This window comes from Delphinus delphis, chromosome 1 (assembly GCF_949987515.2).
Source record: "Delphinus delphis chromosome 1, mDelDel1.2, whole genome shotgun sequence".
In the NCBI taxonomy this organism is placed as follows: Eukaryota; Metazoa; Chordata; class Mammalia; order Artiodactyla; family Delphinidae; genus Delphinus; species Delphinus delphis.
Window position 1 is genome coordinate 112735197 of NC_082683.1, and position 27948 is coordinate 112763144.

At 49.8% G+C, this 27948-nt stretch overlaps 3 protein-coding genes across 3 annotated transcripts; 2 read left to right on the forward strand and 1 right to left on the reverse strand.

The window, feature by feature from the left end:
* The first annotated feature begins 4438 nt into the window (after positions 1–4438).
* On the forward strand, positions 4439–9773 carry TTC24 (tetratricopeptide repeat domain 24). Its single transcript, XM_060008337.1, has 10 exons — positions 4439–5144; positions 5335–5538; positions 6151–6279; positions 6432–6544; positions 6900–6998; positions 8041–8138; positions 8295–8395; positions 9057–9153; positions 9312–9467; positions 9569–9773. Exons 1-10 carry the CDS (start codon positions 4439–4441, stop codon positions 9648–9650), a joined length of 1785 nt encoding a protein of 594 aa, XP_059864320.1. The 3' UTR covers positions 9651–9773.
* Positions 9774–13749: 3976 nt separating this feature from the next.
* On the forward strand, positions 13750–16939 carry NAXE (NAD(P)HX epimerase). The gene is made up of 6 exons (XM_060031924.1): positions 13750–13974; positions 14122–14230; positions 14375–14485; positions 14567–14680; positions 15824–15971; positions 16291–16939. Exons 1-6 carry the CDS (start codon positions 13793–13795, stop codon positions 16491–16493), a joined length of 867 nt encoding a protein of 288 aa, XP_059887907.1. The 5' UTR covers positions 13750–13792; the 3' UTR covers positions 16494–16939.
* A 1-nt stretch (position 16940) lies between these two features.
* Positions 16941–23956, reverse strand: LOC132438078 (G patch domain-containing protein 4). The gene is made up of 8 exons (XM_060031909.1): positions 23856–23956; positions 21262–21402; positions 20719–20792; positions 20515–20607; positions 20328–20414; positions 18643–18734; positions 18333–18383; positions 16941–18109 (listed from the first exon to the last, which is right to left on the reverse strand). Exons 2-8 carry the CDS (start codon positions 21338–21340, stop codon positions 17392–17394), a joined length of 1194 nt encoding a protein of 397 aa, XP_059887892.1. The 5' UTR covers positions 21341–21402; positions 23856–23956; the 3' UTR covers positions 16941–17391.
* Between the last annotated feature and the right edge of the window lie 3992 nt (positions 23957–27948).

The window sequence follows — 27948 nt, forward strand, 5'->3', positions numbered from 1 at the left end:
AAGCACTGGCCAATCGCAGGAAATCCATCAGTTCTTCTGAGGGGGGTGTACAAGAAACAAGTTTTGGTTGCTAAGCATGGAAAATAAACCAGTAAGTGAGTGACATCACTTCAGAGTTATGAATTGAGGACTGTGAGAGATGGGCGGGACTTTGTACATAGACACAGAGTCTTAAAAAAAAAATCAGTTTTCCTGTCCTTTTCAGATCTGGAACTAGCTTTCCTTCAACAGATAGGTGGACGTGGACTTCGCTTTTTGAATCCTAATGGAGAGCAAGGGAAAGGAGTAGATTTTGCTTTTCTTTCAGAAGGTCAGATGGAAACCTTTCCGCGGTCCCATTTTTCGGACCCCAGTCTCTCTTTCTAAAGCAGCGTTTTTGAAAGTGTGGTACTTGGACTCCCGCATCACAATTATGTGGGGTGACGGAAGAAGCACAGCGGTGCTTGTTATAAATGCAGATTATGGGCCCAAGTCAAGACCTATAGTTGCTAAAGCTCTGGGATAGGATTCAGGAATCTGCATTTTAAATTAGCTCCCCGGGTAATTCCGACGCCGTAAAGTTTGAGAGGCATTGTCTCAAAGAAGCATCAAAAAGTCAAGGAAGCCCCCGCAGGCCTTTTTAGGCGTCCCGTCCCCCGGTAGCGCTTAGCAAGTATGGTAGCCAAGAGTAACTGCCGAATTTTTAAGGGGCCATCCAGACCACCTACATTCTCCCAGCCCAGGAGCCTCAGAATTTGGGAATAAGTGAGAAAACTCTTTGTAAGCTTTGAAGCGCGACACAGAAGTCGGAGCGTTTCGCAGCTCACAGGTTTACTCCCGCCCGCAGGAGTCCGGACCGAATGCTCCCTCCCCACTGAGCACAGTTCGGCCGCCCCTTGCTTGGTTGGCCCTGCGCCCAACCCCAGCCCCAACCTCTCCCAGGACCCCCGAGTCCCCGACCAGTGGCATCACTGCCGGACCCTTCTCGGCCCCTTCTGGCACTCACAGGTCGCCCGGGACGGGCCCGTTCCTCTCCCCTCCATGTTTCTCCTTCTTCCAGGTTTGAATCTCCCGCCGCCCGGCCACCGCCCCTCATCGTAGCCACAGGCAGACAGGATACGTCCTGTCTGTGCCGCAGGGGCCTCTGGGATTTGTAGTTCCAGGCTTGGGAGGTGCGCCGCCAGATGGGACGAAGGGTACTGTCCAAGACGGGGAGGGGCGCTCCCGGAGGGGAGCTCCCGTTCCTGTGGTATTTTGGGTCGCTATTTCTCCAGGGCTCCTTCGCTGTTAAACCGTCTTATTTGAAGTAGTCCCTGCGCCTACCCCTGCCTCTATCATTTTCCCCTGGTATCCCCATTAACCCCCCCCACACACTCTTCCTATAGTGTTCTTTGGTCCCTTTAACTTGAGGGCCTACTATATATATATATATATATATATATAATGGAATATTAGCCATAAAAAGGAATAAAATATTGCCATTTGTAGCAATGTGGATGGACCTAGAGAATATTATGCTTAGTGAAACCAGACAGAGAAAGGCAAATACTATATGGTATCACTTATACGTGGAATCTAAAAAATAATACAACTGAATGTATATACAAAACAGAAACAGACTCACAGACATAGAAAACAAACTTGTGGTTACCAAAGGGGAGAGGGAGGCAGAGAGGGACAAATTAGGGGTATGAGATGAACAAACTACATAAAATAGAGAAGCAATGAGGATTTACTGTATAGCGCAGGGAATTATACCCAATATCTTGTAATAACCTGTAATAGGATATAATCTGCAAAAGCACTGCATCACTATGCTGTACACCTGAAACTAACACAATATTGTAAATCAACGATACTCAATTAAAAAAAAATTCAAAGGACTGGATGAAGTTTTTGAGGAAGAGCTTGTAAAATAAGAAATGAGCAAAGGGCAGAGTGTTGGGGAACACTAGCATTTAAGAGGTGGACAGAGGGCAAGCAAAGGAGATGGAGAAGGAGTTGTCAGCACAGGAGAAGGACAGCCAGGACAGTGGGTCATGGAACCAAGTGAGGAGAGAGTTGCAAGGATATATCAGATACAGCAGGGAATCAAACAAGAAAAATGATTCAGAAATGATCACTAGATCATTGAGAGGTCATTGGAACCTTGGTGAGAACGGTTTCAGTCCCTGCTCCCTCCCCAAATCCTCCTTTCCCCTTAAGAGAGGCTACTCAGTGAACAACAGACTGAGCTGCATATTTGGTTCTGGCTATGCTGTGGTAGCATCCTGAAGGCCCAGCCCATGGGCAGAAGCCGCAGGCTGCTAGGAGAGCCGGCCTCGGGCGTGGGCACCATCTGTGGCACGCAGCACCAGGCCTGCACGCAGCAGGCACTCAGCAGAGGCTGCCTGGCAAATGCAGGTGAGCCCAAGTACTTCCTTATAATTTTGTTTCTGGCCATGGCCTCTACTTAAAAGAGGCCTTTCTCCCAGATAAATGAGGACATTTGCTTTCTGATGCAGGCCACCCTTGGTGAGTTAGGGCAGTAGGTGCCTGTTGTCCTGGGGCCTGCTGTCCTCTCATTAAGCAGAACCTGGAGGTTGCAGATCAGTGGAGCTGGAAAAAGGAGTTCCGGGGGGCAGAGAGGCTCTTCTGATCTCCAGGCCCTTCCTGACCATCAACCTTTCACCCTGTTTCCAAATGTGAAACTACCACACAGAAGCACAGTGTATAAGAGTGCGTGTGTGTTCGTGTGTGTATGTGTGAAAGGGTTCACTTCTGGGACAACCCAAGCCTCATTAAAGCTCGCAATTACGGTTAGTGGAAGGGACCTTAGGCTAATTAGCCCAGAATCAGAAAACCTGGGCTCTAATCCTAGCTACATGAGTGCTCTGTGACCTCAGGCAAGTTACATCTGCTCTTCTGAGGTCCCTTCCTCTGTGAAATGAGGGAATGGGATAGACGATCTTTGAAGCTGTGACTAGTAAGAAGCCCTTGATGCTTTGATTCTTGCCTGAAGTGAAGGATTGATGCGTGTGTCTGCAAGGGTGGGGAGAGGTGGGGCAGGAAGGGCAATGGAATTCAGGTATCTGTGCCCAAGCACCAGCAGGGTTCAGCACTAAGATAGGGCATTTGAGCTGTCAATCAAAGAATTCCCTAGGAGTGGAGGGCGGTACCTGGTTGTCTAGGAACCCCAGGGGCTCTGAGCTAAGAGATAAGGGAGGTAACCCTAGCCTGAGGGACCATTCCAGAAAGCCAGCTACAGAGGAGATCGAGGGAGGTAAGGCGTTTTGTGTCTGGGGCCCCAAGACCTTGTGGGGGCAGCCGGGAATGCCTCAGGAATGCTCAAAGAGACAGGATTCCTGGCTGTTCTTAGGAACAGGGGGAGTTTCTTTGAAAAGAATATGTATCACCTCTGCCTGTTTCTCCTAAAGAAAAAAAAAAGGGGAGAAGAAGAAGCAAATGGGAGGGGCTGAGAGCTCAGCTACTGGATCTTTTCTACTCCTTTTCCTGTCTCTTGGGAGGAGAGTTCATGAAAAGACTTTGCCTTTTTGGGGGAGAGATACTAATGGGAAACACATGCTGATGAGAGAAATGTATTTGGGTTTAAGAGTGCCCTGGAGACCAGAGCAGGATGTTGGGGGACTGAAACTAGCAAGCAGACAGAAAGCCAAGGAGGTAGGGGAGAAAGAGGTTCCCCTCGAGATAGGGAGTAAGCAGTAAATGGACAGACAGTAGCCCTGCCCCTGGAAGTTGGCTCCTTGCCAATTCCATGGCCTATGCCGCTTTGTGGCACCAGTGCCTTGTGTGGCTCCCTCCCGGCACACAGCAGGAGCTCACTGTTTGGTGAGCTGACTTGAACTATACCTTGAGATTAGACAGCAGGAGAACCTAGATATGAGTGGGTGTCTTTGGAGGCACAGGGTGAAGGAGATGGTGGAGAAGAGGCCCTGTGTGTGCTCTGTTCGTTCATCCATTCATTTATTCATTCAATAAACCTTTTTTATTGTGGTAAAATCTCTATATATAATAATAATCTAATGATCTATAAAACTTTTTCATCTCATTCAATAAGCATATATTGAGAATCTATGTGCCAGACCCTTCAGGTTGCTCCAAATCTAGTAGGGGAGATAGACAAGAAAGTCAATAACCCTAAACCCAGTGTGATAAATGCCGTAAAGGACATAAGGTACTATGGGGGTACAGAAGAGGGACCCAGTTGGTTGAGGGGAGGGGCTTTCTGAAGGAAGCTTGAAGTGAGTCTTGGAGGACGAAAAACCAGTCTGGACATTAGAGTGAGAGTTAATATGGTGTTCACCGGGTTAGATGAAGCAAAGTGAGATGTCAGAGAGAAATCCTTGACACCCTGAGGGTCACACCAGGGCAGAGGTAGAGCTGAATTGCCTAGAGGGATAGTGCTTTGGAGGAAGCCAAGGATGACATACTGACCCCTCTGCTCCCTATCGTCAGCACTATGTCTTCCCTCAACACTGAGGATACCCTGCAAGAGCCCTCGCCCTCGCCTTCAAGCTCCAAGAAGAAAAAGAAGAAAAGAAAGTGGCCACTGCAAGAGGCCAGAATCCAAGCCCTCACCAGGGCTGGCCACAGGGCCCTACTGGCTGGTCAGAATCATGAGGCCTTGACCAGCTTCCAGAGGGCCTTCCTCCTGGCTTCCAAGTCACCACAAACCAGGGACACCCCTGTTCTCCGGGCCTGTGCCTTCAACCTGGGGGCTGCCTACGTGGAGACTGGGGACCCAGCCAGAGGGCTTGAGCTGCTCCTACGAGCTCAACCTCAAGAGACAGCCCAGGGCGGGTGTCATGGCGACCAGTGTTTCAACGTGGCTTTGGCTTACCACGCCCTGGGCGACCTGCCTCAGGCTTTGGCCTGGTATCACAAGGCCCTGGGCCACTACCAGCCACTAGGTGACCAGGGGCAAGCCCAGGCAAAAATGGGAGCCTGCTACCAGGCTCTGGGACAGCCTGAGCTAGCAGCCCACTGCCTGCAGGAAGCGAGCCGGGCCTACGCCCAAGCAGGGCAACCCAGGGCTGCAGCCCTGACACTGGGGGCTGCAGCGGGCTGTATGCTGAAGAGCGGGCAGCATGGGGTGGGTGATGTGCTGCAGGTGCTGGAGGAGAGCCGGAGGCTTGCTGAGAGGAGCACTGAGCGAGGACTGCTGGGTGAGGCCTTTGGGCAGAGAAGGTGCGGGATCTGGGGAGATTAAGACTTGGTGATACTCTGAGAAGTGGGGTGGAAGCAGAGGCAATTCTGAGGACTGGGGGAACCCTGGGAGAGTGGGGCAGAGGCTGCAGCGGTACAGCTTCAGCTGCATCTGACCTGGCTACCACTGACCGTGGCCATGCCCTCTAGGGCAACTCTATAACGACCTAGGCGTGGGCTATTCCCAGCTCCAGCTGTTCCCGCTAGCAGCAGAGGCCTTCCAGCAAGCCCTGCCCCTGTGCCGGGGGCCAGGAGAGGAGGCCACGGTGCTAAGAAACCTTGGGATGGCCCACAATGCCCTCGGCAACTATCAGGAAGCCCGGGAGTTTCACCAGAAGGCTGCTGACACACACGGTGGGTACCAGGGGCTGGGGAATGGGATTGGGGCCAAGGGACTAAGAAGGGGTTCCAGCTGGGGCCCGGAGGCTGAAGAGTAGATGGACGTTTAGAACTAATTATGGGACTGGGAAGTCCAGAACAGGGGAGTGAGGGTGTGCAGGGGGTGCAGGAGATGGGATAGCCAGACAGGACAGAGGGTCATGGGCCCAGAGGCTGAGGCCTGGGGTTGGGAAGGCAGCAATGGGCAGAGGGAAGAGCCCTGGCTGGTAGAGGAGGCCTGAAGTGGAGCCAGTGCTTGCTCTAAATGATTGTGTGACGTTTAGCGAGTCATTTTTGCTTTCTGAGCTTCAGGTTCTACGTGTATAAAAACGGAGCTGTTAATACATGCCTTGCCTGACGCCCTGGATTTATACGTGGCTCAAACTAGCATGGGGGAGGCATTCAGGCCAAAGCTCAGGACTGAGGAGAGGCTGGGTTTCAAGCGTTCAGGCCTCTGTGGTGCATCTGGAGGTGTGCCAGGGTTGAGCACAAGGACTCCTGGCAACCCTCCCTTTGTCTTTGGGGGTGGGGTCCTGATGTCCCAGCAGCCAAAGTCCTCTCTTCATATGGGGCGGGCTCTATCACCAGGCTCTGTGGGGCAGCGGTGGGAGCAGGGCCGGAGCTTTGGAAGCCTGGCATTTGCACTGAGCCAGCTGGGAGACCACAAGGCTGCCAGAGACAACTATCTACATGCTCTGCAGGCTGCCCGGGACACTGGTGAGGGTGAGGGGGTTTGCAGGTGGCTTGGGGTGGGACAAAGGCTGAGAATCCTTGGGGCTGGTGGGGAGGCAGATAGGGGGACTGGGGGTGGGGAGTACCTCTGGAGGTGTAGGGAGCTGTGGGAGGACCTCTCAGGCTGTCTTCCCCAGGGGACGTGAAGGGGCAATGGCAGGCCTGTGAGGGTCTGGGGGCTGCTGCAGCCAGACTGGGGCAGCATGACCAGGCTTTGAAGTACTATAAGGAAGCGCTGGCCCGGTGTCAGGTGAGACCCTCCATCCCAGAATCTAACTCTTCCCCAATATCCCTCCAGCTGCTCTCCTGCTATCCTTTCTCTGGCTGATATTCCTGCCTTCTCCCCACCATTCATTCACTCGTCCAACGTGCATTGAGCACATTGTGTGCTAGGTCCTGGGACACTCTTGAGAGGAAGAGTCCATCTCTGTCCACAATTCTGGGCAGGCGGTGGCAGGACCCTGGCAAAGGCATGGGGATGGGCTAGAAAAGAGGGGAGACCAAGTCCCCTTCCCTCTCCCTTCCCTGTTTCTTTCTTCCCCGATCCCCAGAGGACCACAAAGCCCAGGCTTCCTCCATTACTCCATTATCCACTCTCTCCCCAGAAGGAGCCAGATTCTGTGCGAGAGCGGCTGGTGGCCAAGCTGACAGACGCCATAAGGACCCATTTGGCCCGGGGTGGGCTGCTCCCAACCCACACCCTGGTGAGATGACACCTGAGACAAGGAGCGGGGGGTGGGGAGAGGTTACCCAGAGAAAGGGGTGGTGGTGAGCAGAGCTGATGTCCTCAGGGCTGCTGCTGCACTTGACTGCTCATCTGTGTTCATCTGCCCTGGGGCCTGCATATGGGACATATATCACTTTCCAGAGGCCACCTGGGGATGGGGAGGTGGGCGGGGGATTGTGGCACGTCTCCAACACTAGGGCTGTGCCAGGGCCTTGGCTGAGTGGTAACTAGCTCAGTGGGTGAAAGCCAAGGTGTGCCTTCAAAGATACTGAGCAAAAAATCTGTGAGCAGGTGGAAAGGTTTGTCCTTGGCTGCAGTTCCCCAAAGGGCCACAGGATGGCAGTAGTGCTCCAAGGACGTTCCTCTCTCCCCTCCCTCCTTCGCTGGGGGGCATTTCTCTGTGGGTCTCTAGCCGTGCCCCTCCTTCTCTGACCCCTCCTCCCCCTCTCGCTACCTCCCAGCCTCTCTCAACAGGTCAGCGTCTCTCCAGCTGCCTCCTCCCTCACACTCTGAGATTTCTCAGGCAACCTCCTATGCCAGGAATTGAAATTATACTTTACTATTTGTTATATTTATTTACTAGGTTTTATGTTCTGTCTTATTTGAAAGACTAGGACACCATATTTATAATTTGCAAGTAAAATTAAATTAGCCTGGTATAAGCAGAGGACTGGATTGGGGGTCAGAAGACCTGGGTTCCATCTGAAGTTGGCCACCGACTTTGTGTGACTTTGTCCCGGAGGCCCCAGGCAGGATGAGGTGGTCATTAAGCTCTGGCCAGTTCTGACAGTCCATGAGCCCGAGTTCTAACTTGAGAGTTACTAGCAGGGACCTTAACACAACAAAGGGCCTTGCCCTGTAATTTCATCCTCAGACACAAGGCACAGCCCAGCAGTCTCTAGCACTTCTCTGTCCCTCTGGGGCCATTGTGTGTGGAGAGAACATACATGCACACCACAACCACTGCTGGGGTGGCCATTTTTCTCAAACTGATTCCCTTTACTCTCCTTCATTCCCAGACCTCAGCTCCAGGGGGGCCCCAGGCTCCAGGTGGGGCCTGCCCCGTGGTGGGGACCCCAGCCAGGGTGGGAAAAGGCACAGCAGGAGTGCGGCACAGGTGAGTGAGTAGGGCAGGCAGGAACAGAGCTTCAGGTGTGGGTATGGCCTCTGGAGGGTGTTGGGAGGTGTCATAGCCTGGCCGTGGCCGGTGGGATCTGGGGAGGGGGGGATCTGGCCGGAGTGCCACTCTGCCCCCTGTTCCCTGCCCCTACAGATTTTCCGATAGGTGGGAAGATGAGTTAGAGGAGGGCCACAAGGGGAAAGAGGAAGAGTCGGCGAATGTTCTCACGACGGCTTGGACACCAAGACTGGAGCGTGAGTCTAAGTAGGCTGTTTCCAGCTGTGCATCGCCTTCCCCCAAATGGGAGACTCTCATTTCCTTTATCCCCACGCCCCACTCTGTCACTTCCCTGCCTCAGGTCTGATACTGAGGCCGCACCCCACACACATTATATTCCCAACCCCAGGACCAGCCCTCCCCACTTTCTGCTTGTCTCTCAAGGCCCTGGCCCATTTCCCCTAAACCCTTTCCTGAATCGCCTCTTCCTCCCTGCTTCCGAGGCTTCCCTAACATCTAGAACATTGTATCTTGGGGCACCAAGGCTTTCACACCTACTACATGCCAGGCACTGGATGCCTTTCTTACCTTAGCTTACTGTTTACTAGTCTCTTCCCCCAAAGTCTTGGCACTCTGAGGACAGAGTTCCTTGCTACTTGGTGACTTGAATTCACTGATGTCTTCTTTTCAGTGTGTTTTCTTCCAGGCATCAGTGACACTGGTGAATCATCCCCAACTTTAGTCGGCCCAGGTTTGCCAAGCACCTGCCCTGTACAGGTGTCTCCTCTGTGTACAGTGACCAATACATCCCCTGATACCCACCCTCCTTGTTCTTCTCCCAAAGATGTCTCGTTCCCACCATGATGGTTCTTGGTGCAGAGAGGCCTGTGATGAATGTGTTTGGTCCTCTCCATTCAGGTCCAAGACCCAGGGCCAATCTCTCATTTGGAGGCCAAGGCCCCCTCAGAATGGAGAATCCTGGCCTTCTGGTCACCAACGGCCCCCACAGCAAGAGGTGGGTCCCTGCGGGAAGGGAAGAGGCCTGGAGAATGGATAAAAGAAGTAGGAGAGGGTGTGGCTTTGGATGACTTTAATGGAACATGAAGTTGGGGGAAGATGTGGTCTGGTGCTCAGGGATATGGTGCTTTGAGCCTCTTTGTCTTTGCCCTTTAGCAATCGGAACAACCCTCACCCGGCTCTGGAGGCCCAGGGTGTCCCCTGCCTCCTGCATAGCCTGAGTGCAGCCCTCAGCGAAAGGGAGAGTCCTGCTGAACTGGGGGACAGGCGGCTTAAGCCTACTCCCTCCTGCCCTGGAGCCTGCGAGCAGAGGTAAGGGTCAGAGAGGGTAACAGAAACGGGAGCCAGGGCGAGCTGCCTTCTGTTTGCTCCCTAGTTACTCCCATTGGCAAGCCCCTCTCTGCCTCCTTCAGGTCATCCAAACAGCCCAGGGAACCCCCCAGCAGGAACCCTCAGAGGAGATCCACTGAGTCTGGCTTCTGCATGATCATGTGACCCTCCCCTGCTGGCCACAGCATGGCCCCTGCAGTACCTCCTCAACATACACACTTCAGGGGCTTCTGGGGCTGAGCCCCTTCCCAGTCATTCCCAGTGAGCACTGTATGGACACAGAATACAATGTCAGAAAGTAGGATCCGGAGCAGGCTGGACAAAGGCTTTGCAGTCTCAGCACTGAGGAGGTCTGTGTGCTCCTCGTTGGGATTTTTGGACTCAATAAGCAAAAGAAAAATGGAAAACGGATGGTGAATTTCCCCCCTTTCCTTCTGGATTCAAACCTCACAACTGCTAAGGCCCCTGCCAGTTCTTAAAACCATGACATCTTGGTTAAGAGGCTTTGGAGTCACTGACTCCATTTTCTCACATGAGAAATGGCGATCTAATGCTACAGAAGATACGCCTTAACCAACCAATGGATGCATTCCTCTTCCTCCAAGAAACATAGCAGATCCTGGATACAGGCCCCTCAGGCCTGTAGCAAAACTGCTGCCAGCAGCTGCAACAACAGTATTATGTAACACTGATCACTTAGCACATGCCACACACTGTTCCAAGTGCTTCACAAGTGTCTTCTCCTTTAATCCTCACAGCAGATGAATTCCCTTTCACAGATGAGGAAAACAAGGCACAAAAGTTAACTGGTTTGCCACCCAGGTCACACAACTAGTAAGTGAAGCTGCGATTCAAACCTGGCAGTGAGAAGCTTCTAGAATGCTGTGCAGTCAGTTCTACTCCCCCAGTTAAGCCATTGCTTACCGAGTTGGTTGTGTTTGATATCAAATGTGTTTATTCCAGTTGTGTTATTGTAATATGTAATTTAATTAAATTGATAAACTAAGAGTGTGAAAATAAGCAGTTTCTATGAAAACTAAATTGAATCCTTAGAAGACGTGATTCAGGTGACTCACCTTAAAAACTGCTGTTGAATTAGATGTAAGCAGAGAGACTATTACAAATTGGGGGAAAATCATAAAAATCTAGATGAATTTTGCACTCAGTTTGCTTCAAATATACAATAAATTTTTTTCCACCTTAAGGACACAGACTGCAAATTGCAGGTGATATGTAAGTGGTGAAGTTTATGAGATAAAGAAGATGGAGAACTACAATCTTTGGCCCTATCCTCAGAGACAAGACCCTGGTCACACTTTGACAGATGGCAAATGAATGGGTTTTTTTGGCCATGCCATGCGGCTTGTGGGATCTTAGTTCCCCCACCAGGGATTGAACCCTGGCCCTCGGCAGGGAAAGCGTGGAGTCCTAACCACTGGACCGCTGGTGAATTCCCTGTATTTTTTGTTTTAAGTTGAAATAAGATCATCTACTCCCAGTCATGTCAGATAAGAGCATGTACTGTACTGTGAATTACTTCACAATGAAATTTTGAGGATGCATTAACATATTTGTAGAGGACCTACTATGTTCCAGGCACAGAACTAGGTGCAGGGGACACAGCTGTTAATCTTCCTTATCTAAATGGAGCTTATTATCTTGTCAGGCATTCAAGATGTCTTGACTGGGATGCAGATTCACTGACTGTAACAAAAACCAATATAACATTGCCTTTAAATAGAGAAGAATGGATTTCGAGGGACAAGTAGCAGCATCTGTCACACGAGAGTATTGCTACTGGGTCAGGCCAACCCAATATCAACCATCATTGGTTCTACCATTTCATAGCTATATTATCTTAGGAAAATTACTTGACTTCTCTCTGCTACTCAATTTCTCATCTCTAACATGAGGATAAAAATACATCATAGGATGGACAGGATTAAATTAGATAATATATGTAAAGCATCTGGAACTCAGTAGGTGCTCAATCCACATGCCCTTCTTGAACTGGTTTTGAAGACATTTCCCAAAGAAAACTCCAGAATCTGAAAGGCAGCAAGGTGGACTAGGGCACTTGGGCACTGCCTTCCTGAGGATAGCCCTCATTTGGCTGTTTCATAAATTGTGAGTGTGTGTGTCATAATTTTATAGTTACGTCTCATCAGAATGAAGTCAGCAATTGACAACCCTTCAGTTACATAGTTCTGCATTTGGAGAGGCATTTCAGCATAGAATAATGCTTAAGACTACATACCCTAGGGGCTTCCCTGGTGGCGCAGTGGTTAAGAATCCGCCTGCCAATGCAGGGGACACGGGTTCGAGCCCTGGTCCGGGAAGATCCCACATGCCTGCCGCGGAACAACTAAGCCTGTGTGTCACAACTACTGAGCCTGTGCCTGTGCTCTAGAGCCCACGAGCCACAACTACTGAGCCCAGGTGCCACAACTACTGAAGCCCGTGCACCTGGAGCCCATGCTCTGCAACAAGAGAAGCCAATGCAATGAGAAGCCCGTGCACCGCAACGAAGAGTAGTCCCCGCGCGCCGCAACTAGAGAAAGCCCACGCACAGCAACGAAGACCCAATGCAGCCAAAAATACATAAGTTCATTAATTTAAAAAATAAATAAAAATAAAAACACTGAAGAGCACTGCATACACAGCAGCCCTTAAAAAAAAAAAGACTACATACTCTAGGTCAAGCTGCTTGGATCCTAGCTCCACTGACAGCTATCACTGTATCATTGGACATGTCATTCAACATCTTTGAGCCTCAGTTTTCTCATCTGTAAAATGGGGATAATAACAGAGTTGTGAGGATGAAATGAGATGATTCATGTCAGCACTGGGCACATAAACTCAAAATGTTATCTATGTCAAAGAAGCATGCTTCACATTGTGTTTTAGAAATGAATCTTCAGAATTACCAAATTAATTTTCTCAAGTAGGCCTGTAGGGAGTCTTGACTAATATATAAAAGTGAAACTACTTATATACCGGTGAAGTTATAAACAAAGTTAATGAGGTCTTGAATAAGATTATCCAATTGTAATGTAAACCCTACATTTCAATTTAGATGAGTAAACCACAAACAAAGTCTAACAAAAACAATTTTCCACTGCAATCACAGTCTGATACATTCAATTTCCCACAACAAACATGTAAAACAAACATAGATGAAGGCCAAGGGTACAACCCATAGGAGATGTTAAACCTCTTATAATTAAAAAGGAGACTATCAGAGGAGTAGTTAAAAGCAGGAGGGGTTCTTGTTTTCTCAGTGAACTAGCCGGAAATGGAATTCACGATACAGAAAAAGAATATACTAGCATAAAAACAAGACCTTCAATCCTGTAATAAACCATAAAGGAAAACGGAAAAAACAAACAAACACAAAAACCCAAGACCTTCATTCCACCTGGATAATTATCTTTATCTTAATGCCTTAATGTAACTGGTCTGTTATTCCCCATACTTCTCTCTTAACCCGGCAGGAGTGTGTTTGCATTCTTAAAAGCTCTTGGGTTACAAGTTTAGTCTTCCTCTCCAGGTTTTTCTTGAAATATTATCGTGACCTGGAGTCTAGGGTTTCAACTACATTTTTAATCTTGGCATACTCAACCTATTTAAGGTTTATACTTTTCTATTTCCATAGCTATTACCCGATGAAGAGGGATAAGTATTATGTATGATCAGGGAAGTACAGCGTGCTCTCCTGGTAAACAGAGATAGGGGAAGCTAATTTGGTGGGGAGAGGGGTACTAAGTTATATAAAATGCTTAGCAGTGTGAATAAGAACATTAATTTATTGAGCCCTATGTACCAGGCGCTGTCGACGACTTTGCATGGATTACCACCCGATGAAGTATGTACTCGTATCCCCATTTTATAGACAGGAGACTGAAACCTGGAGAGCCAAGTTCACTCAGCCACTAAGTGGTAGGGGAGGAACCCGGGCTAACTGCTATGCTATACAGCTTCCTGAAAGAGCTACGAAAAACAAGAATTATTATCAAAGGGCGGTTGGAAGCAAAGCACTTCGGTCATCTGTGAGGCAATATGAAAATGCTCCCGCGAAGGGCTGGCATCTAGACAAGGCGCCCGGACGACGTGCGGCCGGGGCGGGAGGGCGCTGTCGCGCATACCAACACACGGAGGAGCGGTGGAGTCCAACTACCAGTCCCTCCAGCTCCAGGACCACCTCCTTCAGGGGCGCGCGCGGCCCCGGCCTCTCGGGGGCGGGACGAGGGGCCGCGCATGCGCCGGGCGGGGCGAGGCGGGGCGGGGCCGCGCGCTCTGAGAGCTGAATGTCCGGGCTGCGGGCGCTCCTGGGGCTCGGGCTGCTGGTTGCGGGCCCGCGCCTATCGCTCCTCAGAGTCCAGGCCGGCGCCTGTCGCGCGGGAGCCACCTGGTGGGGGCCGCAGCGGCTGATCTCGGGTGGCCGCGGGGACTCAGAGGTCATGGCGAGCTCAGCAGTGAAGTACCTGAGGTTGGACGGGCACGTGCTCTCTGGGCGGGCACGCTGGGAGCGGGACTTGGGTGGAAGCCCACCCCCCCCCAGAGGCGGGACCTGGGCCGCGCCGCCTGCGCGACGGAACACCTGGGGGAAGGGGACTCAGGCTGTGGGTTTCCTCAGCCAGGAGGAGGCCCAGGCCGTGGACCAGGAGCTGTTTAACGAGTACCAGTTCAGCGTGGACCAACTTATGGAGCTGGCCGGGCTGAGCTGTGCCACAGCCATTGCCAAGGTCAGTGGCACAACTCTCCACCTAAGGGGCAGTCACTGTGCAAGCCACCTGGCCTAGGCACAATGAAGTGGGAGGGACGGCCACGCCGAGACTGGGCTGTCACTGCCCGAAGCCCTTCTGAATCCCCTTTGACTCTGCCTTCAGGCATATCCCCCCACGTCCTTGTCCAGGAGCCCCCCTACTGTCCTGGTCATCTGTGGTCCCGGGAATAATGGAGGAGATGGCCTGGTCTGTGCTCGACACCTCAAACTCTTTGTGAGTATGTGGGGAAGGGCTGTCGGGGAGAGTGAGGTTTCCAGGACCTGGGCTTGAATCACCCCTTTCCTTTCCTCATAGGGCTACCAGCCAACCATCTATTATCCTAAAAGGCCTAACAAGCCACTCTTCACTGCACTGGTGACCCAGTGCCAGAAAATGGACATCCCTTTCCTTGGTGAAATGCCCCCAGAGGTAGGTGGTTCCAGTTCACTGCCCTCAATACTGCTGCCTGTGTTCTGCTCTTCCCTCACCTTTCCAGACTGAGCTCATTTGCTTATCTTCCTCTCTAGAGGATTAACTCTTAGAGGGCAGGGATAGTGCCTGACACAGAAGATGCCTAAAGCATGCTATCTGAATGGAAGTGGTGTAAGAGCCTTCTCCATAAGGCGTGCTCCATGAGTTCCCAACACTACCTTCTCTTCAGCTTCATTTCCCCTTAATTTCCCCTTGTCACTTTTTTTAAAAATTAATTAATTCATTTATTTTTGGCTGCATTGGGTCTTCGTTGCCGTGCGCAGGCTTTCTCTAGTTGCGGCGAGCGGGGGCTACTCTGTTGCAGTGCGCGGGCTTCCCGTTGCAGAGCACGGGTTCTAGGCGCGCGGGCTTCAGTAGTTGTGGCTCGTGGACTCTAGAGCGCAGGCTCAGTAGTTGTGGGGCACGGGCTTAGTTGCTCCACGGCATGTGGGATCTTCCCAGACCAGGGCTCAAACCCGTGTCCCCTGCATTGGCAGGCGGATTCTTAACCACTGCGCCACCAGGGAAGCCCCACTCCTGTAACTCTGCAGCCAGTTCCTCTTCGCCTAGCTTGCAGTAAACACATCATCTGCATCTCTTGGGAGCTGAGGTGACTGCCTCATCCTAAACCCTTTCTTCAGATGCTTCAGATCTTGGATTTAGGAGTGGAAAATTTGAGAACTTCTTTTTAAAATTCCTTAACACATTTTACAGATGAAGAGACTGAGATGCAAGAGAAGGGAAGTGATTTGTGCAAAGTCACAGAACCAGATCATGGCAGAGCCAAGACCAGAACCTGTCCCTCCTGACTCCAAGTCTCAGGCTGTCCTACACTGTAGCCTCCCCAATGGTTGGCAGGCACTCAGAACAGAAAATGTGACTGCACTCAGCTTGGCCTCAATCAGTGACCCACTTGCACTTAACTCTAGGCCTCAGAGTGCCATCTGAACGAGATAAAATTATATTTGTAAAAAAAAAAAAAAAAATTATATTTGTGCCTATGTGAACGGTCTGTGGGTACAAAGGACAGCCCTCTCCTGTTAAGGGTTCTTTGTGCAGCTGCCGGCTCTGACATCCTTTCCTTTTTGTGCTCTACCACAGCCCACGCTGATTGATGAACTATACGAGCTGGTGGTGGATGCCATCTTTGGCTTCAGCTTCAAGGGTGATGTTCGGGAGCCATTCCGCAGCATCCTGAGTGTCCTGAATGGACTCACTGTGCCCATTGCCAGCATCGACATTCCCTCAGGTGCTGGGTCCAAGGAGGTTGGGGGGATTGGGGCCCTGCCCTGCCTTGAGGTAGGTACTAGGAGTCCTGGTTCTTGACTCAAGGTTCAGACCAAGTATAGAGGCGCATACCACAGCCAGAGTAGGGCTGGGGAGCAAAGTTCAGGAATGCCCTTTGCAGTGACTGTCAGAGACCACAGCCCAGGAGTACATGGACACGATTTCCTCGGGTGGGGACCCAGGGGGCTTCCCACTCTTTTAGGACTAGAGTAGAGCAAGGTGTGGAAGGGGACTGGACATCTGGTCTTTTCCGCTCTTTCTGAATACCACCTTCTTTTCAGGATGGGATGTGGAGAAGGGAAACTCTGGAGGGATCCAGCCAGACTTGCTCATCTCCCTGACAGCACCCAAAAAGTCTGCAAGCCAGTTTACTGGTCGCTACCACTACCTGGGGGGTCGTTTCGTGCCTCCTGCTCTGGAAAAGAAGTACCAGCTGAACCTGCCACCCTACCCTGACACCGAGTGTGTCTATCGTCTGCAGTGAGGGAAGGCGGGCGGGCATTCTTCCTAATAGATTTAGTTCCTCTCTCCCAGAACTGTGGAGTCCTGGGAGCTCTTCTGGCAATAAAGGTTAAGAGATGGCAGGAGCCAGAGAGCAACACTGGAGATGTGGTGCCCTCTCTCTGGGGGAAATATATGCAAGAGGGGTTGCTATGACATTTGGGGGTAATGACAATTCACTTTCAGATGCTAAAAAAGGCTCCCAAGTGAGGTGTGCTGTCCTTTACACACACACAATTCTTATCAAGGATGCAGACAGGGAGCTGGGTGAGGTTCTCTGAACTTTCTCCTTCCACTTAACAGCACAGCAAGACTACAGGAAGTTAACAGAAGGAATTTCTTCAGAGGCCTCCAAGGAAACTAACTTGTATTCAGGACCTTCTCAGGCTGAGAATGGAGATGATGGTCAGGACTTATATATAGGCTTGGAGACCAAGCTGATGTTTATTCAATTTGGTATAGTTAGAAACTGGCAACCTATGGGCTGAATTTGCATGTCTTTCTTAGCCTTCACAAAATTAAAAAATCAGTACATTTTCCATAGGTCTACATTTTCAACTTCTTTTAGCCAAGATGCCCCTTCAGAGGCTGTCTGCATTCCCGTTCCCATAGCCCCCAGCATCCTTGTCCCTTAGCTGCCCGGGCCTTGCAGGTGCTTGAGTTCAGCCTCTCTGGGTTAGATGCTGTAAGGGGGAATGTGCCTGCTCCCTCAAGTCAGACACGGCACTACCGCTCTCCTCTCAGCGGACTACTGTTCCAGAGCTGTTTCCTCTTTGGGAGGGACTCCTCACTGAGAGGGTACACAAGACCTGCACCAACTCAGGTCCCTGAGGCTTCAGCTCCTGAAGAGGAATCGATCGGGCTGCATCTTGACCTGGCCTTCAGTTTCTCTTCTGTTTCTTCTTTTTTGCTCTCTGGTCAGTGTGGACTCCAGGTCTTTCCTCCTCTGGTTGCTTCTGCCTCTTCTTACCTTTGCCACTTGAGCCCGTGTATGCCTTGCTCTCTGCTGTCCTAGCCCTGCCACCTTCCTCCTCTCCTTCATCCCCTACATGCAAGACGTCCTCCTCCTCCTGATGCCGCTGTCTTTTCTTCTTGCTTCTCCTACTTTTCCGATCACTGCATGATCTGCTTTCTGCTTCTCTGTTCCCACCATCTACAACAGCCTCCTCCATGTTGAAGTCTTCTTCCTCACGCTGCCTCCTCTTCTTCTTCCTTTTCCTGAGGGACTGATCAGTTTGTTCTCTGTTTTTAAATTCCCCAAGCCCACTTGTTCCTGTGGTCTCTTCTTCCTCATGCCTTACAGCTGTTCCCTCTCTCTCATCTGTGACACTTTCTTCTTGATGCCGCCTTTTCTTCTTCTTGCTTTTCCTGACACTCTGGTCAGTGTGTTCTGGGTACTCTTCTGCATTCCTTTCAGTTGCCGTGGCCTCTTCCTCCTCTTTCTGCTTCCTTTTCTTTTTCTTTTTTTGTGGGGGCTTGCTCTCAGACTGCAGTTGAGGGACCCCAGGGTCCTGGCCTTTGAGACGAGCCAGGAAGGCCTGCTCCTGGGCCTCTAACCGAGCAAGCTTAGCCTTCATCGTGATCCCAAGACGGGCAGCCCTGAAATAGATGGGGCCCAAGTCAGAGGGAGGGTATTGGGGAAAATAGGCCTAATCTCTGAGACTGCAGGGAAAGTTCATAAGGGAGGAGCTGCTTGTCTTCAGGCAGCTTCAGAAATGGGCAGAGAATAGGAATCACTTTCTCTGGGGTGAAAAGAGTGGCACAGGGGTGGGCTTGTGATGGGGAGAAAAGAAGGGAGCCCAAGAAGCTAACCGCTACTTACTTGTGTGCTGTTCGCCCCTCACAGGCTTGGAGCATCATCTCATCAGTCAGACTGTTGGGGAAGGGCAGGAATCAGGAGTTACAAACAGATCTGGTGGAAAGGCTTGACCTCTCCTCCCCTCTAAAACATTCCTTCAGCACTGAGTTCCTATTCAGGACCTGGCACTTTTCTAGGTGTAGGGGATACAAAAATGAGTACAACACATTTCCACCCTGATGAAGCCCACAGTCAAGCATTACACTTGGTCCTTTCTTTTGAGATTGGAAGGCATCTCCTCCCACATGCCCCTGGCACTAAAAAGAAGTCTCACATCTTTGGAGGCTTGGACCCCTGGCTGTCGTCATCACTGCAGCTTTCCAAGTCCTTGTCTGGCTTCTCCCCACTTGAAGTCAGTGTGGCCGTCTAGAAGGAGGAATCATGGGGGTGGACAAGGCCCACTCAGCACCACCACCATTGCTCTTCCCTCCTGGAAAGGGAAGAGCAGTGGTGCCACTGCCACCCTGAACAGCCACTGGCACAAATCTGTCAGCCCCCAACATCGCTCCTTGCAGCCCCACACGAGAGGTGCCAAACTGCATACATCAACTTGGGCAGGAGGTGGGCTGCAGTTGGGGGCGGGTGGGGTGGGGGCAGTCCTGGCCTCCCTGGCTCACAGCCAGCTAGTGGGCAGAACAGGAAGGGAGGAAGTGCTCTGGGTCATCAGGTCTTCACAGTGGGACAAGTGCCCCCTGGCGGTCATCCCATGGTGCCAGTAATGTACAATAAAGATGCTACTTTTCATGCCCCCTCCCCCTATACCTATGCACAGTACTTTAACCAGGTTAAGAACCTACTTTGGGCTAAGAGGTTGGGGATAGAGTGGAATAAGGACGAGATGGTTCCAGCCCAGATGGAATCTACATGGTTGGAGGGTAAAGGAATATGGCAGAACATAGAAAATGATGATGAAAGTGTTGTCTGTGCTAGAGGAAGGGTACCCTACTCAGGCTTCAGGGTTTGGGGAATAGTTTCTACAAGGAGCTGAGCCCTGGAAGACAAGAAAAAGGTCAGCAGGTAAAGGGGCAAAGGAAGCAGAATGTCCCAGGCAGAGGGAATAGCATGTGCAAAAACTTGAAAGTGAAAAAACATGGTACCTTGAAAAGATTCAGATTCCATCTGGCTAAAGTGTAGAGGTCCTGAGAGGTGGCGAGAGACAGGCTAAGAAAGAAGGCAGGGACAAGGCATGAAGGGCCATGTGAGCCAGTCTGACACATCTGGACTGTGTCATCCGAGGTCAAGGAGGAGGCAGTGACAGAATGAAATCTGTGTTTTTCAGAGAACACTGGATCCTTTGTGGAGGATGAACTAATCGCGGTGGGGATTGAGACTAGAGTGAGGAGTCTAGTTATGAGGCTGTGAAAGAAATGAGGCAGGAGAGGACGATGGTCTGAACTGGGACAGAAGATGGCCACAGAGATGAATGGGAAGGATTTGCTAGATAATACATAGAGCCCTTAAGGACATAATAGAGGATCGTTAAATGTTAGCTCCCTTCTGTTGGCGGGCTAGAAAAGGGGAGTCTGAACACCTGGGTTCTAGTCCTGTCTGCCATTACTAGCCAACTGTGGGCTCTTCAGCGAGCCACTTTCCCCCCTTTTGGCCACATCTGCAAAATAAGGACAATGGGTCAGATGATCCCGCAGGTCTCCTCTGACTTTTAAGTCCTCTGAATTAGACATCCCCTCCCTGCCCTGCTCTGACAGCTCCTGACTGTGCCCCACCCCCCACTCCCCATTGCTGCCCCCTCAGCAGATGGCAGGGATCCATTCAACCTGAAGATTTCAATTCTTGCTGAGGGTCTGGGCAGTCTAGGTAAGCAACAGCGAGGTTGGTCACAGGATCCCACTGTTAGGACAGTCCTGAGAATAGCTAGGGCATACAAGGCAATTGTTCAGGCCCCAGGGGAGACCAGGGAAGGAAAAAAGGATGAGCCCTCTCACCCCCAGCCTCTAATACCTTCACAAACTTCTGATACAGCAAGTTGGGCTTGGAAGGATCATGACGGGTGGTCTCCTTAGACAGGCACCTTATCTGTACGCCATCCTGTGGGGGAGTATCCGTGAGTGGGTGACATGCCATGTCTCCCTCACCCCCACATGTCCCAGGCCCTCATGGTTCATGTGCCTACTATTAGAGCTTATACCTGCCCAGTTTTCACTACCAAGCTGGCCGCAGTCTTGTTGAAGAGATCATTCCACCAGTGGTTTGTGAACTCTTTGGCAGGGTCGTGTCCCACCTGCCAGAGGAAGAAGTGTGAACTCGGGACCCGTCATTCCCCTTCCTCCCCCTATCCTCAAGGCCCCCCTGTCCCATCCACACTGACCTCCCTCAGCCTGCCCAGTCTTACCCCATGAGTGTCCTGCTTCAGCGTTACCCTGAGGGCCTGGGTGATGCCATTCTCCTTCCGGCCCAGGCCTTTGCCTGCAAACACAGTGAATGATTTGGCTTATTCCACTCCTGCCCCAAGCCCTCACAAGGCACACCCAGCACATGCCACTCCTTGCCATTCCACATACCTAACTTTGGGCATGCTCCGTCCATCTTGGAAGCCCTCCCAGTTGCACTGTTTCTAGCACCTCTCCATGCAGTCCTCCCATCTTTGAGCCCAAACTATCTTTCCTTCATAATTCTCTCAGGACAGAAGTCGTGTCTCTTCCTCCCCCTCCCAGTCCTCCGAACCACTTCTTTCTCACTATCCACCATCATATTTCTTCCCTTCTTCCCTTTTCTGGAAATGTCAGCAATTTTCTTCTGCAAATTTCCCTTTAAACTAACTTTCCTCCTTCAGTTGAATGGACTACATAGGGGTTAATCCAGGATGATGCCTCTTCCCTGGGCAGAGGGTAGTGAGGGAGTTGGGGGGATGTGAAAAGGGCCCCATGGGAATCACCTCGAGTCCATCCATGCTTTAGCAGCTGCTCCTCAGCAAACTTCATCCCACGACTCTTGACCTCTGGGGTGACGCTCATGGTGAGAAAAGAGTCACTGTCCTCAGGCCCTCACCAGAGAAGAGAAGGGGTCACTATCTTCCCTTTAAGAGGAAAAAAAAGAAAGTGCCCCAATCATCCATCACATCCATCCTGCCTGCTCCTGTAAGAATTCTTTCCTGAAGCTGGAGCAGAGACAGAGGAAAGAAGCCTGGTGCCTGGGGAGCTCCCTGTCCGACCACTGAGAGATCAATGTCAACATGCTGAAGGCCAAGGAAACCTGGTATTAATAATAACACTCAAATGTATGGAGAACTCCCTACATGCCAGGCTGTGCTAAGATTTTACATGGATCATTTTGCGTACTCTTCCCAGCCCGGGAAGATTTCCTGAACTTTACATTCAGGAAAGTATATCCCTGTTTTACAAATGAGGAAACTAAAGCCTAGAGAGGTTAGGTGACTTGCTCAAGGTCACACAGCTGATACATATTGAACTCAAACCCAGGCAGCTTGTTTGCAGAGTCCCCACTCTTTACCACTACCTGATAACATCTCCCACGATTTATTACCACGTAAAAACAAAGCAAGGAGGTGCTTGTTAACCTGACAACAGTACTTAACAGAGCCCATATCCTATACCTGTGCCCCAGCATTTACACTGTCCTCTCAATGTGAAGGCTACATGCCTCTTCCCCACTGTCTTTCAGTCTTGTTGGAGCACCCCTTTTGAAACTGTCCAGCTTAGGAAGGGTGCTCTTATTGAGCATTTAAAGCGTAACAGAGGGGTTACACATATTGCTATACTGTCTCATTTAATCCTGACAGTCCTGTGAGATACACCTTATCCTTATTTTACAAAGGGTTTTTTGCCTGGGGTTACACAGCTGTTAAGAGATGGAGCTGGAATATGAGCTCAGGTTGCCTGACTCCACAGTGGCCCACTCTCTACCACATTCCCAACTACAGTCATCCCTCAGTATCAGCGGGGGATTTGTTCCAGGACCTGCTGTGGATAGCAAAACCCATGGATGCTCAAGTCCCATACTTAGCCTTCCGCATCCCAGGATTCAACTAACCACTGATTATGTAGTACTGTACTATTTATTGAAAAAAATCCACATGTAAGTGGACCCATGCAGTTCAAATCTGTGTTGTTTGTCACAGCTGTAGTTGCATTTGTTTAGAGTTGTTCAGGTGTCCCTCATTTTGGACTCCACAATGGCACTGTCCAACTTATATACCAAATTTGCCTCTGAAACGGTTAAGATGGCTTATTACACAAGACATTCAAAACTAAGACTATCACTGCTGACTTGACTCACTAAAGTTAACTTGTACTAAGATCACTTATTACAGGCATTGCAGACCATTTTAAAAGCTGATTAATGGCACTCCTGGAGTAACCCTCTGGCCTCCCCAAGTGACAACTCCAAAGGCTAAAACTTTCAGTTGTGTTTAAGAATGTCTAGTGAGTATGCTAATAAAAAAAAAAAAGTCAGACACATCAAGTCACCCCTCCTAAACATTACATATTAGGCTTAACAACGATGACCAGTCTGGTTAGGTATGAAGAGTAGCAAATTTAGGATGAATCATACTTCTGTTCACATTTCTACTGTGAAGGATGATTATTTGAAAACCTAACTGACACCTTGAGAGTCCCAACAGAAAAGTACTGAGTGAAGAAATGGCCCTATCTTGCTTCTTGATAATGCAACAGAAGTAAAATTCAAACACTGAGGCCTTTGAGGCCACCTCAAACCTCTGCTTCTTCTCACAAGTTATTTCTAATCTACTAGCCCCCAGATTTCAATAACAACAACAACCAACACATGCATTTACTCAATGCCAGCCTGCTGCTAATTGCTGAACACACATTATCTCATTTAATCCTCCCAACAACCCTATTAGGAGTTGTTGGGGTTTTTTTTTTTGTAATTGACAAATGGTCCTGAGAAGTTTAGTTACTTGTCCAAATCAAACAGCTGGCAAGTAGCGGATCCAGGATCTCAGGCATTCCAGAACTGGTGTTCTTAATCACTACATTGCTCAATCTCATAGACGTCTGTACTTTACGCTGTAAAACCTACCATTGCCTGTCCCTTGTCGCAGTAATTCGAAACTATACGCCCTGGTTTTATTACCCAACCCCGGTGTACTTAATGCAACTCCAAGAATCGAGAATGCGTTCAGTCGTCATTCGTTGAACTGAGTGACACAGATGGTAATTGCTTTAACCGACCTAGAATGGATAACTGGACAGAAGCAACTAGATCCCAGGCTGTGCGCCGCAGTCTTTATAAACTTATAGCACATTTTCAGGAACTGTTTTCTTTCCAGTCAACCTGAGTTTTCTGGAGAAGGGGCCCTAGGCCACCTTTCTTACAGCGATTCCAAAGAACCGGCAACCCTTTCCCTAGGCCTCCTTCCTCTTGAGGTCTAAACTCCAGCCCTCCTCCCGCAGTTTCACTTGGGTAAAACTACTCTCCTGCTCTCACATTTGCTCCTGAGCCCGGGCTCTGACAGCCACCGTTCGGGGGACTGTAGGCTCTTACCGTTAGTGTAAGGTCCTCTCCGCAGAAGCATGTGCCAGACGTGACCCGTGCGCCGCCATCTTCCCGGAAGTGCCGTTTCGGTCGTTCTAGGCTGTCGAAACCATAGAGACGCACGCCGGAACCGAACTCTCGGTCGTCCCCGGAGGAACTGTGTTGTGCACGTTTCAGAAGATCCGGAAAGTGTTCTATTTTCTTCCTCCCTGCAGGTCTGAACGGCCGTGGGACTTCAGTCCTATCCGGCTCTATTGGGATGCCGAGAACAGCTTTGGGTCCGACACTGACTAGTTCCAGGCACAAATATGAGGAAGGAAAACTTGAGGGGAAACCATCGAGAGTGGCCTGAGAGATTCGTGGAGGCAGAGAAGGAGGTAGCACCTCTGAGGTGATTTGCGGGGATGAATACTCAACCTGCAGGGACAGTTATTTATAAAATCCTAGAGATAAGAGGTTTCAGTAGGTTCATCAAACACTATTTTTTTTTTCTTTTTTTTGCGGTACGCGGCCTCTCACTGTTGTAGCCTCTCCCGTTGCGGAGCAGAGGCTCCAGACGCGCAGGCTCAGCGGCCATGGCACACGGGCCCAGCCGCTCCTTGGCATGTAGGATCCTCCCGGACCGGGGCACGAACCCGTGTCCCCTGCATCGGCAGGCGGACTCTCAACCACTGCGCCACCAGGGAAGCCCATCAAACACTTTTTGACTCACCACGCTGTGCCAAGACCTGCCCCTTCTGGTACTGGTGATACAAAGATGCATAAGAGAGAGCCCTGACTTCGGGGTGCACCTAGTCTAGCCCAGGGAAAATCGGGACCTAGAGTGGGACTGGAGAGAGAGGGAGGATCCCGGAATCCATGCCAGGTTGAGGAGTTTGGACTTGCCTTTTAAGTATTAGGGTCCATTGAGCAGGGGAGGGAAAGAACATATTGCAAACAAATCAACAAGAGAGGCTGCACGTGCTCTCATCCCCACAAACTGTTCCTAGGCTTCACGGAGCCACCCAAGAACTAAAACTTGAAAAGAAAAAAAAAATCCCTTGTTTGCGTCCCTGTATCAGGATTTACGGTAACTTAGAGGCCGACCCACCCCCACCCCCACCCCCACCCCCACGGAACTTCAAAAAGAAAAACTGCTGTTTCATAGTAAAGTTTTGTAATAATTGCTCAGTGTGTCATACTCCCTCATCCCCATATGATTTCTTTTTTTACATAAAATTAATTTTACTTTTACAATATGCTACCTGGGAAGGAAAAATAAAGGGGGAATTCCCTGGCAGTCCAGCGGTTAGGATTCCGAGCTTTCACTGCCAGGGGTCCGGTTCGATCCCTGGTCGGGGAACTAAGATGCAGCAAGCCAGAGCAGCGCGGCAAAAAAAAAAGAGAGAGAGAGAGAAAATTCCATAGATAGGTCTTCAGTTTCCACCATTTTCCCACTCCATCTCCCCTATCTATCTATCTATCTAATATATTATACTGTGGGCATAAAAGAGGTTTGAAAACTCCTGAATAGGTCAACCTCAAGGGCCCTTTCCAGCCTACAATTTCTGTGTGGCATACTTTGCCAGCCACTCCAAAAACCTAATGGCCATAATTCCTTGACTCAAGATTCTTCCTCTGGCCTAGGACCTTGAACTCCTGTTCTGCCTGACTCACTCATTTGATAAACATTTATTAAGGGTCTTCTGTAGGCCAAGGGCTAGGGGTCCAGCCCTTGTCCTGTTGGACCTCACCGTCTTGTGGGAGTGTAACAAGTTACCAGGCATTTATATGAGTGAGTGATGAGAGCTGTGGCAAGGTCAGGACACAGTGCCACAGGGGTAAGAGGAGAAGCCAGGGCCCCTGAGGGCTTCCTGAAGGAGTCTCTCCCAGCCTGTAAGCCTGTCCCTGGGGGCTATGTGGGACTGCAAAAGAAGAAATGGACCTCCAGGAGTTCCAAGTTTCATGGGGTCTCACACTCCTCACAAGAGTTGTGAGAAATAAAATCCATTGTAAGAACAAGAATACATGGCTATTATAAAGTGAGCTGAGGGTCTTTCTATGCCGCCATCTTGGCTGCTCTCAGTTCTGCATGCTGGGAAGTCCAAGATCAAGGGACTGGGACGATCACCTTCTGGTGAGGTCCTTCTTCCTGATTCATATCCGGCACTTTATTGCTGTGTTCTCTCGTGGGGGAAGGGGCCATGACTGCTTATAAGGAAATAACCTAAAATGCAGACATAGCAAGATCAATAGAAATATTTATTACAGGAATATTTATAAAATGGAAAAATTGTAAAGAACCTAAATATCCCACAACAGGAGAATTGCTAAATAAATTATAGTGTAACCGTACAATGCACTAATATGTAGCTTTAAAAGGAGTCTTAATAACTTGGGGGAAATGTCTATGATATGATGGAAATGAAAAAAGCAGGTACAAACTGGTTCCTGCATAGTAAGAGCCCATCTATGTTAAAAATACATAGGCAGGGCTTCCCTGGTGGCGCAGTGGTTGAGAGTCCGCCTGCCGATGCAGGGGACACGGGTTCGTGCCCCGGTCCGGGAGGATCCCACATGCCAAGGAGCGGCTGGGCCCGTGAGCCATGGCCGCTGAGCCAGCGCGTCCGGAGCCTGTGCTCCGCGGCGGGAGAGGCCACAACAGTGAGAGGCCTGCGTACCGCAAAAAAAAAAAAAAAAAAAAAAAATTCATAGGCAATGGCCTCAAAAGGAATAAAGCACTTAGGAATTTAACACAATATAACAGAAGAAGAGCAAGAGTTGTACAGTGAAAATTACAAAATGTCATTGAAAGAAATTAAAGAAGAGCTACGTAAATGGAAAGATAGATACATGTGTTCATGGGTTGGAAGACTTAAGAAGATCACAATATTCTCCAAATTGGTCTACAGATTCAACGCAATCTCTATCAAAATCCTAGCTGGCTTTTTTTGCATAAGTTGACAAGCTGATTTGGAAATTCAAATGGTAATGCAAGGAGTCCTTTTTCTCGAAAAAGAACAAAGTTGAACGACTAACACTTCTCAATTTCCAAACTTACCACAAAGCTATAGTAATCAAGACTGTGGTTCTGGCATAGGCTAGATATAAAATCAATAGAATAGAAATGAGAGTCCAGAAATAAACCGACATTTATGGGCAATTAATTTTCAACAAGAATGCCAAGACAATGCAATGAGGAGAGAATAGTCTATTCAACAAATTATGCTACGACAACTGGATAGGCACATGCAAAAACAAAAAAATGAAGTTGGACCCCTACCTCGCATCAAATGCAAAAATTAACTCAAGATGAATCAAAAACCTAAATGTAAGAGCAAAACCTCTAAAGCTCTTAAAAGAAAACATAGATGTAAACTTTCATAACCTTGGATTAAACAATAGTTTATTAGCTATGAGTCCAAATGTACAAGCAACCAAAGGAAAAAAACATAAATTGGGCTTCATCAAAATTAAAACGTTTGTGCTCCAAAGGACACCATCAAGAAGTAAAAAGAGGGACTTCCCCGGTGGCACAGTGCTTAAGAGTCTGCCTGCCAATGCAGAGGACATGGGTTCGAGCCCTGGTCTGGGAGGATCCCACATGCCACGGAGCAACTAAGCCTGTGTGCCACACCTACTGAGCCTGCGCTCTAGAGCCCAAGAGCCACAACTACTGAAGCCCGCGTGCCTAGAGCCCGTGCACCGAAGCAAAGAAAAGCCACTGCAATGAGAAGCTCGCGCACGGCAACGAAGAGTAGCCCCTGCTCGCCGCAACTAGAGAAAGCCCATGTGCAGCAACGAAAACTCAACGCAGCCAAAGATAAATAAATAAATTTATTTTAAAAAAAAAGTAAAAAGAATTACAGAATGGAAGAAAATATTTGCAATCATATTTCTGGTAAGGTTCTAATATCCAAAAAATACATGAAGAACACTTACAGGGACTTCCCTGGTGGTGCAGTGGTTAAGAATCCACCTACCAGGGCTTCCCTGGTGGCGCAGTGGTTGAGAGTCCGCCTGCCGATGCAGGGGACACGGGTTCGTGCCCCGGTCTGGGAAGATCCCACATGCCGCGCAGCGGCTGGGCCCATGAGCCATGGCTGCGGAGCAACGGGAGAGG